The 12,768-nt window shown below is 39.9% G+C and overlaps 1 protein-coding gene across 2 annotated transcripts in view; it reads left to right on the forward strand.

Annotated features, from left to right (window-relative positions):
- SH2D4B (SH2 domain containing 4B) overlaps window positions 1–12,768 on the forward strand; it is a 133,220-nt gene that overhangs the window by 65,407 nt on the left and 55,045 nt on the right. For both annotated transcript variants that reach the window (XM_042460889.1, XM_042460890.1), the window contains exon 5: window positions 3,817–4,027. In XM_042460889.1, the coding sequence (XP_042316823.1) occupies window positions 3,817–4,027 (211 nt within the window). The remainder of the gene's footprint in view (window positions 1–3,816; window positions 4,028–12,768) is intronic.

Raw genomic sequence — 12,768 nt, forward strand, 5'->3', positions numbered from 1 at the left:
GCCCATGGCGTGCAGGAAGATTTTAGTCTGTATTGGTGTATGGAGATTAAATTAGCTGTTGTGATCAGACTTTCGATGGAAAGGTAACTTAAGAGTGTAACTTCAGAATCTCTCAGCCAGCATGACCACAAACTTTACTTTCCATGAAGGACTCCTTGAGGATTTGATTTAGTCTACATTTTGAAATGAGTTAATCTGATTTTTGTTTCCTGGGCTAGTATAAAGACCAGTTGTAGTTTTCCTTGGGCTTTTGCACCTGGCATCCTGTTGGGAATGTATAACATCATAAACCAACTCAGGATTGTGTATTTTAGAATTGGGGAAGTGCACACTGACTGCATCCTCAGGAGGGGAGCATTGTTGTAGCTATGTCATTGGGACCATCACACAAGCAGAGTAACTAGCATGGTCATTGGGAAACAGCCATGATGCACAACAGTATGGCACTTTGTGGAACAGTCTGGCCTTGCAAAATGACAAGGAGAGGAGGACAATGGCCTACAACAGAGCCATAGAACTCTAGTAATCCAGAACAGGGTACAGAGGTAATGCTTGGGTGCCCAGCACCTGGCCAGAACAACATGTCCCCACGTTTTACAGTGCCCTGTTGTGTGATGGGATCATGCCACACTACATAATTATAGGGTTATGATTCCAGTTTAACTGCCAGCACTGCATTCTCTGGAATCCTGGCATTTCCAGTTTAGGGAAGGGCATTCACAATTCTCATCTAGAGAACTGTAGTGCCTCCTCAAACTAAAAACTCCTAGTTTACACAGAATACAGCAAGTGGAGTCATAGCATGAAAGGATCCTAGGGAAGGCAACAAAATGTGGGCATGTCTGCATGGGCCAGGATACACCAGGAGCAGTCTGGAGTATCCTTCCCCTGAAGTTCCCCTTGACCATTCTCCATTACCTGAGGCCCTCTGTTTCAACATGTGGCAGCTGTTTGCCTGGGTTGCTTGTGTGTAGTGGTAACAGTGAGTCACGTGCTTCCAAGGTCAGAATAAGATCCTCTGGCAGGATACAAACCGCCATATAGTACGTATAGGATACGTACTAGGGTTAGGAAAGGGCAGTGCTTCCGCACCCCCTAACCCTAGTACGTATCCTATACGTACAAGATGGCGGCGCCCCTTCTACATGGGCGCCTCCATCTTTACATACTGGACGCATAGCGTCCAGACGTGTCGCGGCGCCTATGATGTCGCGAATGTGTCGGCGGCGCTTCGCGACGTCATCAGTGCGCCGCAAGAAGAAGCTCCGAAATGGAGCTTCTTTTTTGCTCCGCGCGGGAGCCGCGTGGTTTGGCTGCTGCAGCTCCCGCGCCGAGCAAACGGCGGCGGCGGGGAAGCGCCGCAAAGCGGCGGTTTGTATCCCGCCTCAGTCTCAATCACTTGGCTGGGTACCTCATTCTGACTGTGTGTGAGTGATGTGCACACCACTGGTAGTGGTGCTGGATGGAAAAGCAGGATATATTTTAAGCAGCTGCCTGGCATAGGAACAGAGAGCTTCAGATATTCCAGGAAGATCTGGAGTAAACGATGAGTTATTTTAATATGCTTTAAGAAGCATAAACTCTGGCTTTGGTGCTGAATGGGCCAAATGCTGTCCAGTCTGTTCACATCAGAATGGGCTTCCTGAGGAGAATAAAATACTACATTGGGGCAAACCAATGTGATAAGGATAAAAGCTGTCCTCCCCACTTGACATTAGATCATATTGAATTTCTTTCTGGTGGTGGTAGTTACATGCAGAAATAATAGAGTTAGACACCGCTTTAACTGCTGTATGTCAGTGGTATGGAATCTTGGGAATTGTAGCTTGTTGTAGCACCAGAGCACTCTGACAGAGAAGGCTAAATGTCTCACAAAACTACAATTCCCAGAATTCTATAGCATTGATCGATGAAAATTAAAGCAGTGTCAAACTAGATAATTTCTGCAGACTAGGATTCTGCTGTTGATGGAAACATTCCATGTTTCAAAATCATATATGTGCCTTTATACAAATGCTTGAATATTAGCCACGGGTTATTGAAGTTTTCATTGGCATGTTCTCATGTTGCATATTTCCCAAGTTTCATTTTTAATTCATCTGATGAACACAAGCATAACAATGTGATGTTTTCAGTCAAATACTATTTGAAACTTGATTATTTGTTGTGTGTTTCCCCCAAATTAACTTACAGACCTAGGACTATTAATGAACAAGCAGCTAAAGTAAATCATTAGGAAAAAAACACTGAGATGCATATTCATAAGGCATTCTCATAACACACACACACACACACACACACACACACACACACACACACACGCCTACCCTGTGATTCACAGTTCTTCAAAAGAGTTAAGGAGGCCATAAAATATGGAAATCTCCTAATCTATCCCAAATGATGTGACTCACTCAAGTTCATTCCCAGAGCGGCAGGAATTCATTCATATACCTAATCAAAGAACTTGCAGCCAGGAATCCCATCAGATCAGCCAATAAGTTCTCCTGCTCTAATAGAATTATTATGCATTTTGCTTTCCTGTGCTAATGGTTCAGCCTGGATCATTGCCTAAATTTATGCTGTCCTTTGTCCCCTTGGCAGATGCTGTTATATATAATTTGTGTCTCATTTTTTTTCTTCATGGCACAGGCAAGACAGAATTCTAAAGACATCTGTTGTGGATGAGCCAGTAAGCTGGCTTTCAATCTGTGGTTAGGCTAGATGTCCAAGTACAGAAAGCACAGGAAGTGAGGTTTGTTTCTCATCCAGTAAGTCAAAAAATAAGCCGGAGAACAACCAGAACTTCTTTCGCTGTCTTGACAGGAGAGAGAGAGAAGCCAGGGGTGCCAGGTCCTACCATATTTGGAGAGATGTCCATGTTAACTAAAAAAGGAGAGATGCTCATTTACACATACACACATATATTTATACCCTGCTATTCAGCCAAAAGGCTCTCAGAGTAGTTTACAAATAGTCAATTAGACAGTTCCCTGCCCTCAGGCTTACAGTCTAAAAAGGCATGACACAAAAGGAGAAGGGAATGTCAGTGGGGAAGGGGATCAAACAGTTTTTCTCTCCCTCTGAAGTCGGATGATGTGAGATGGACTAGGGAGAGGGCTCTTGATTTGCTTTACAACTTGTATCACCCTCTATCACCTTGCTTTAGAACCTAAACACACAATTGTAAAATGACAGATCTACATATATAGATTTATTCATTTATTTAAAAAAGCTAATAGATGAGGCAAAGATGTCCAGGTGCCTTAAATTTGCCCTTTCTGATTGGGTCCAAGAATTCCAATCAAATGATATAGGATCTGATGCTTGGGTCCTATATATGGAATGTTACTCGTATATAGTGGACCCTCCACATTCATTGGGATTAGAGGCATAAGACTTCCATGAAAGTGGAAAAATGGCAAATAGAAAACAAACTATTTTTTTAACCCGAGGGAACATCTCTCTAGGAATCTCTAGGTCCTCCAGAGTAACTCTGTGGTTAACATTTGTCAGATGTTGACCATAGAATTGCGCTGGAGGGCCTACAAAACCTAGTGAAGTGTTCTCTCTTAGAATTTCTAGACCTTGCAGTGTGACTTTTGGCGGAAGCTGACCATAGACTCATGCTGGAGAGAGAACATATTAATCAAATCTGTGAATAATCAAATCTGAAAAAGCCAAAGCCACAAACATGGAAGGCTGACTGTATATATGTTTATTGCTTGGTTTAGTAATCAGACTCATTTTGATGGCTTGGGACCGGACCACTCTCCTCTGCAGAGAAAGTAAAGACACTTTGTTTTCTTATCCTTGCAGTGCGTCGCTCAAAAGCTGCTGATGAAGAAAGAAGCCATAAAGCACGTCGGGCTCGGGATGAATATCGGCACCAATCCTTGAGAGCCATCCGAAAAGGAAAAGTGGCTGGTTTGAGTAACCTGTTTCAGGCAGCTGGTCTGAATAGTGAGCAAGAGGCAAAACTGACTAATGCTGCTCCCATTTCACCTTTGACCATGATGGTTCCAAACAGGTTTGTATATATGAACAAGATAATACATGTTTTGTCCACCTGTTATAGTCCCCTATGGAAATTGTTCTTAGTGATGTCCTTTCAGCTTTTACTTTGGGAAGCAGTTGGGGGTGAGATTCTCTTGAATATTTTGATTATTAATTTTTTGGTATGTATGCATGTATACATGTATGTGTTTGTTTAAATATACACCCAAATCCCATATATATATTTCATAGAGTTGGAAGAGACCACAAGGGACATCCAGTCCAACCCTCGGTCATAAAGGAATACACAGTCAAAGCACTCACAACAGCCTCTGTTTAGAAATCTCAAAAGAAGAAGATTCCACCACACTCTGAGGGAGAATGATCCACTGTTGAACAGCTCTTACTCTCTTCTTAATGCTGAGGTGAAATCTCTTTTCCTCTAGTTTGCATCTATTGCTCCAGATCCTGTTTTCTACAGCTGCAGAAAACAAACTTGTTCCATCCTCAATATGACATTCCTTCACATATTTACACAAGGCTATCATATCATCTCTTAACCATCTCTTCTCCAGGCTAAACATACCCAGCTCCCTAAACCACTCCTCATAGGGCATGGTTTTCAGACCTTTCACTATTTTGGTAGCCCTCCTCTGGACACACTCCAACTTTTCAATATCATTCTTGATCTGTGGTGCCCAGAATTGGACACAATATTCCAGGTGAGGTCTGACCAAAAAAAGAATAAAGTGGTACTATTACTTCCATCAAATTAGACCAATGGTCGCCAAACCATGCCCTTTAAGACATTTAGGACTTCAGTTCCCAGAAGCCTCAGCCATGTTGACCAATGGTCAGGGATTCTGGGAGATGAAGTCCAAAATCCCTTAAAGAGCACAGTTTGGGGACCATTGATCTAGACAGTACACTCCTATTGTTGCAGCCTAGAATTGCATTGGCTTTTTTAGCTGCTGCATCACATTGTTGACTCATGTTCAGCAAGTGGTCCACTAAGACTCCTAGATCCCTCATATATGAAAGCCAACCTGGTGTAGTGGTTTGAGCATTTGAATACAGCACTGGAGATCAGAGTCTGAATCCCTACTTGGCCATGGAAATCCATTGGGTGACCTTGGGCAAGTTACACAATCTCAACCTCAGAAAACCCACTTATAGGTTAGCCTTAGAGTCACCATAAGTCAGAAAGGACTTGAAGGCACACAACAAATGTGTGTGTGTGTATTGGAAAAGGTATTTTAAGCGTCTGATTGCTTTATTGCCTTATAACTCCAGCAATTCCAAATTTGGTATAAGGGCAACATCTGTATCAGGCCAACTTAACCTCATCAAATTGGGTCCAAGCTTTCATCTTCTCTAGAACATTTCATCACACATGAGAGTACACAAAAATTTCCAATGGAAGAAAGGGGAAATATCATTTTGGAATTTTTATTATGGCTAGTATGTCTCCTTTGGCTTTATGTTAATTATAACAATTATTATTGTTTCCTTGTAGTAAATTGGTTAGGAACTTGTAATCTTATCTTATCTTTAGTATTTGTGGGGACATATCCTTAAATATCTCGATTTCTTCTTCATGTGTAATCAATCTTTCCTTGATGTTTCTTTGTATAATGTATTTCATTCTTATTCTTGTAAAACAAATCACTATGTCTCTTGGTAGTTTCTTTTCTTTACCTAACATGGAATTAATTCTAAACATTTGATTTATTTGCGAATCAGTAAACTCTTCAGAGAAATCAAGATACTTTGCTAATGGTTGCATTATCCTTTCAAAAAATTGTTCATTTGCAATTTCAGGATTGCATTTCCCCCTATATCTATTTCTTGTATATTTTTTCATCCCTTTTCTGAATTTTCTTAATTCCTTCCATTTTAATTGCTAGGTCTTTAGTTTTTGCGGTTACCTCTTTCACTTCTGATTTTGCTTCTGATATTTCTTTATTTCTTTTATCTATTTTTTCTGCCAAGCTGTTTATTTCTTTATGTATTTCCTGTCTAATTTCATTTCTTCTGTCTTTTAACTCTTCCATGATTTCTTTTTTAACATTCTTCTTGAATTCTCTCAGTTCTTTCCGTATAATTTTACTTCTATTCAATGCTTACGTCACACAATTGTAGGAACTCTTAGTGTCTGCATTATCATTTTGGTTCTTGATCTTCCAGCCATTTTTGCTTTTTTTTACTTTTTCTTTCTATCCACTTCTATTCTTCTCCTATTTTTCTGTCTTTGACTTTTCCTTTTCTTTCTCTTTCAAAACAGACCTTCAGTTTGTTAACATTTCACTTAATTTACTCTAATCTACTGTGGTAGACTACAATTTTTCTCTCTCTTCCTCCTCTTATTTGTTTTCTCCTAGTTAATTATCTTTGATCATTCTGTGTATCTGTCTTTTAATTCTCTATTGATACCAAATTAATCAAATGCCAACTAATCAATTTCTCTTCCTTTCAATCTAACCAAACCCATCAGTCCATCAACTTTGAATTAATAATAAATCATAAACATAAACTCTATCAATTCCTTCACTTGTCTTTTCAATCAACCAATCCCCACTGTGTTAATATCTTGATTCCTTAATTAATTCTGCAGTTAATCTCTTTTGCTCCCTCAATTGATTCTGGAACAATTACTGAAGCTGATTGATATCAAATATATCTAAACCTGACCAATCACAAATCAAATATAATATATCATTTCATCACAATATCTTATCAGTATCTTATCACTTTCTATATTTAGTTTATCCACTTTTAGCCATCCAGTCAATTCAGGTTCTATAAAATGAAGATTAAAATTCAGTCAATTCTATTTTCAGTATATGTTGGTATACTTAATTGTAATGAAATTATATTCACATACAGAACATAAATAAATCATTGATTTAATTTCATCATATTCATTGGTTACACATTGAATTCATCGCATTATACATATATAACAGAATTATTTTACCAGCTTTTATTAATTCACCACTTCTTCTTGTCCTTCTCTGTTTCCTTTCTTTTTTAAGTTTTCTTACTCCCCTCATTGCTTTATTACCTTATTTCTTTTCTTCTCTTTTCTTCTTATTATTTTTCTTTGCTTTCCCTTTTCCCCTATAATGTCAGTATTCTATAGTGCTAGTGTCCTTTATTCAGCCACCTGATATAAATTACATGCTATTCAAAATCAATGAAATTATTTGAGGCATAAAATACCAGAAGCACTCTTTCTCCTCCCTGGAAATTAAAATACAATAACCATGTATGAAATAACTATGAATACATCCCTTTCATGACATCTCCAATCTTCTACCGTAGGCAACCACTGTAGTGGTATGGATAGCCCTGGTATTATGAATTTAATCCTGAAAAATTCATGTTTGAAATGCATTTTTATTCTTTTTTGAAGTAAGAACAACATCAGAGAGAAACAACATGCAGAAAGAGCAAAAGCTGGTTGAACACTAAGGGGCTTGACAGACCACCCCTAAAAAGTGGCCTGCAGTCACCTTTTTTAGCATCAGATCAGCCTGTAAGATTCAACCTCCCTAGTAGACTTGAAGATATGGATCAGGTCAGTTTGTATTGGACTTTGCAAAGAATTAATTCTTCAAGTATCATCATGAAACAGGATATGAAGGCAGAAAGATAATCAGGGTTTGATCATAGAGAGCTTTTGATGTAAGGACAAGGAATTTATACTAGCTATACTACAAAACCAAACCAAAACAAAAAACCAAAAGAAACCAAAAGAAAACCTAACCCTTTTCCCTTTGGAATTTTGGAACATGAGACATATTGTTGTATTCCTTTCAAGACATTTTTAAAAAATCAAATATACAAATGAATGGAAATCCATATAGCTCAGCTTTTTGGTTCCCAATAGTAGCCAGGTCCTGTAGGACAGATGTACTGGGATGCTCCTAATGCAAGCATATTGTCAGAAGTAATCTTACGCCTTATCCTCATACATGTGCTTGGTTGTGCTTCTAGACATTATGCCTAGCAGCTACCAACAAGCCTGTCCTCCATGTATTTATTTTTTAATACTTTAAAAAGCATTTTGTTTTGCTCTTGACCATCACATCATCCTGTGGTAATGTATTCCCATTAGCTGATAAGGTGGTCTGTCTTCATTTAATAAACGCTTCCTTTTATTTGCTGCTGAACGGTTTCCTGTTTACTTCAATGGATGATAATCTCCTGAATATTATGAAAGAGAAAGTTAATAATATTTCCTTGTTACTCACACTCTCCACATCTTTCATAATCTTAGCATGTCTCTCCCCAATTCTTTTATTTTTTTTTAATTTGAAACACCTCACATAACTAAATAGCCTTAGGATGTAATGGATTCTCTGCAGGAACCTTGTTAGGTTGTTCTGGGTCATTCAGTGCCAGGGGAAAATGATAGGTGTGCCCATTGCTACAACAGTGTTTCTTAGAGCAGCAACTCACTCCTAAGTATTAGTACAGAGCCCATATAATTGGTCCAATATTTTACTTACATTTTGAGGGATGAGAGTGAAAATCCAGCCATTGGTGTAATCTTCAGAGTCCTGTTGAATTCTGAGCATTTGGGGAGAGGATACAGTGCTAGAAAACATAATAAGAATCTGTCTTCTATTGAGCCAGACTACTTCTTTATCTTGTCCAGTAATGTTGATGGGATTGACAGTGGCTCTCTAATATTTTAGCCAGTATTTCCTAGCCTTACTTAGGGATGTTGAAGACTGAATGTAGGTCTTCTGCTTGAAAAGAAGGTGCATTACTACTGAACTGTGGCTTTGCATCTAAAGATGAAGGCCAAAATCCTATGTGGGATTTATGTACTGTATGTGTCAGCACCATAATCATGGTGCTACCCAATGAATCCCAGCCCAATCTTCCCAATCCCCACTTACCATGAGGTAATCAATGCAATTGACAGGGGTCTGTTCCAGTTTTGATGAAGAAGCAGACGGCTGCCATTTCCACCACTCCCATGAGTGACCCTTGTTTCAATTCCCCCTCATACTTATCAGTTGCATAAGGAGTAAGTGGGAGCAGCAGTCAGCTGCTTCCCAATCAAACAAACTGCCATTGACTGAAGTGGCTGTTTCATGCTAAATTGGGGTTGGGAGACTTTTGCAGTTCCCATGTAGCCCCTAACTAACAAGTCACAAGTACATAACCGATGGGGATAAATGGACATAAATCAGACATTAAAAATGGGAATGCACAAAAACTGGTTTCAGAATATTTAGGGCCAAAACAGACACCCTAAAGGGGTGGCTTGACGCTGCCCTTGAGTAAGCTGGGTGGGGCCATGGCAACTACAGACCACAGCCCCAATCCAGCCAGCTTTTGCCCTCAAATAGCAGCTGGAAAAATCTACTTGTATTTGTGGCAGAAAAAAGCTGCCCCTTTGCTGCCGGAGCCGACTTCTCACTAGTTCCAGGGTGAGTAATGTCTAAACAACATGCTCCTGAGTAGTCTGGAAGCCTTCGGGCATGTAATCACCGGCACGGCTTCCAGGTGACTTGAAGGTGTGGCGTATCTGAGGTCTGATATGGAATGTCCAGGGAGACTGAAACAGCAATCTTTGAACAAAAGAGCTACATAGGAAGATTGGAAAGAGAATCAGCAGAATTGGAATGTATCCACAGGCTGCAGCCCAAGAGCAATGGGTTGAACAGAGATAATGGTTCTCTGGCATAGTACACATATTTCAACACTATCTAACCTCCAGCCTCATGAGATTCCAAGATTTTCATAGGATGGAACCATGCTTGTTTAAGTGGCATCAGCGTACTATAAATATGTAGTGTGAAGGGCCTCAAAAGTATCCAGAGTCATAGACCAGTGTTCAAACCATTATACCACATTGGCTCTCCACATTAGGGAATCTGAAAGTAAACAGATTAGGAGATCCAAAATTATGGTTTCAATCTAGTTGGTCCCAGTGAGGTGAAACTCAGTGAGTCAATTGTTGAATAGTAAATCAACATTTATGTAGTTCTCAATATTTCAGTGCATCTATTCTAGATTGTAATAGCAACTGGATTTAGGCTTTTATCCCATGCAAATTTGAAATGGGAGATTGTGATTGCCATTTTCCTCCTGAAATGCATTCCAAACATAGTTGTACAGTTTTTTTTTGCTTTCTCTGATATTTATATTGATCCCTTGCCTGCCTTTGAATTTCCAGCAGTGAAAAACAACCCTGTAGCAGATGGAGTTGGGAAAAGTTTCATCCACCATTCCTCCTGGGTTTACATGACACCATATGATATTATTAATTAGTCTTGGTGTTAAGAACAAGCTAGTGTGAACCATAACATGCTGTTGATTTTCTAAAACTTTATAAACACACAAAAAGTTCCATTAAGTAAGAGCAAGCCTCTTTGCCTTGAATTTGTATTCTCATTTTTAATTTCAAGCCTTGCTGTTGTCAGGCTTTGCTGTTGGGAAGTCTGGCAGCCCAGCAGGACATAAGGAATCTCAGTTCCTTCTTGCTCAGTGCTTTACATACTGTTCTGACAAGTACTGCATTTGATTTGATGTATTTTGATACAACATCTTGACTCTAATGGTTGCTAGCATTCCCAGTTTGATTGGGATGTAACCCTAAAAGGCGTCGAATTCTCTGTTACGCTTGTATGCTGTTTGTCAAAGAAATATTCCCATTACTTTTGCTATTCTAAATCACTTTCAATAAGTGAAGCTTTCTGAAATAAAGTAATAAAAACAATACATTTGAAGGACTGTTGGGTGTATTTCAGAATTGAGTTCTGAATCTCCTAAAGTGAAGCCATTTAGTGTAGAATTCAGCAGCAGTTAGATGTGAATTGTTTCTTAATTTGCAACTAAGGATGAAAAGAACTTTAAAAGGCTATGGGAATGATCTTATACTTATCCAAAAGCTGTTTATCCATCCCCAGGTGACATTATTATATGATCACAGAGTCAGGTATTCTTGCACAAGCTATGGAGTGCATCTGTCTGGATGTTCACACAAGAAAACAAGGATATGTGATACCCTTAAATAATATGTCTTGGTAGTTTCAGTGGAATTGGAGCAGTGCTAGTTAGAATTTCCTGGGCTATAACCCACTTACTTCAAAATGGTTTCCTACCACAGTTTTTGTGATGGTATTAAAAATGTAGGGATGAGCTTTCCCCTGATACTGTTCCATGGCGCACTTGCGACGTCATAACCGCCGTGACCCGTCTGGATGCTATGCATCCAAGACATAAAAATGGCGGCGGCCGTGTAGAACGACTGCCGCCATTTGTCACGGACTGAGTCTGTGATAGGGAAAGGGGCGTCTAGAAGAGACGCCCCCTTTTTAAAATGGGACGTCCTGAGGACATCCGAAATGGCGGTCTATAACCCGCCTAAGTGATCATAAATCAGAGGTGTGCTTACTGTAGTGGGTAGTCTAGGATTAGGCACATAGTCCTTGGGCAGAAGAATTGTTCTTCTTCTCACAGCACCATCTTCTGCCAGATGATTTCAGAGATTTGCCATCCAAAGGAGTTGGCTGGCACAACTGTTCAGTTGATTAAAATACACTAGTAGAAAGGCCAGGAAAAGGACAAATGGGGAGCTGAGTTAAACCAGATCCAAACTTCCTCCTCTAGCTTAATCACAATGTTGCAAAAAGGTTAGGACATGGTAAGTGATGTTCTAAGTAATTTCTAGCATCCCTAGACTAAGGTCTGAAGCCGACTGGCTAAAAGAATCATGCCAGTTACTGTCAGGCTCAGTCACTTTTGCACTTAAAAGAAAGTATCCTGCTTCATAAAAAGTTTCCAAGATGTGATGCAGCAGCTAAAAAGACCAATGCAATTTTAAGCTGCATAAATAGAAGTATAGTGTCTAGATCAAGGGAAGTAATAGTGCCATTCTATTCTGCTTTGATCAGGCCTCACCTGGAATACAGTTCTTGGCACCACAATTAAAAAAGAATGTTGACAAATTAGAGCGTGTCCAGAGGAGGGTGACTAAAATAGTGAAGGGTCTGGAAACCATGGCCTGTTACAGACTGCCAAAATAAAGATGCTTCGGGTCTCTTTGGAGGTATGCTATTTAAATGATGCATGGGTCCTAAGAGTCCAGAGGTCGCGCCAAAGCCACACTCCAACGATTTGGATTCTTGGACCATGGGTTGCGGTTCCATGAGGAGGGACTTCTGGCAAGGGATGGGTTGCATCTCACGCCAGTTGGCAAAAACATTTTTGCCAATAGCCTCAAGAATTTGATCAGGAGGGCTTTAAACTGAGTTATGTGGGGGAGGGAGACAGTATTCTGGAAGGCAAAAAGACTGGAGAAGATAGTCAAACTGACAGAGAGGGAACAAGACAAACAGTGCAAGGACCCAACAGTGGGAGGCAAAAGAACTTGCACAAGCAGCAAGTAAAGGGAACACATGGTCTTAGATGCCTCTACACTAATGCACAGAGCATGGGAAATAAGCATGATGAACTTCAACTCCTGGTACAACAAAGCAAATACGATATAATAGGCATCACTGAAACCTGGTGGGATGAGTCTCATGATTGGAATGTGGAAATAGAGGGGTATAACCTTTTCAAGAGAAACAGGCCAAACAGGAAAGGAGGAGGAATAGCCCTATATGTCAGAGATATTTACACCAGTGAAGAGATCCAGGACATCAATCCTGGAAGCCAGGTGGAGAGCATCTGGATAAAAATTAAAGGGCAGGGAAACAACAAGGATGTTATGGTGGGAGTCTACTACAGACCCCCAAGTCAGACTGAGGA

Source organism: Sceloporus undulatus, chromosome 3, assembly GCF_019175285.1.
Source record: "Sceloporus undulatus isolate JIND9_A2432 ecotype Alabama chromosome 3, SceUnd_v1.1, whole genome shotgun sequence".
NCBI classification, from domain to species: domain Eukaryota; kingdom Metazoa; phylum Chordata; class Lepidosauria; order Squamata; family Phrynosomatidae; genus Sceloporus; species Sceloporus undulatus.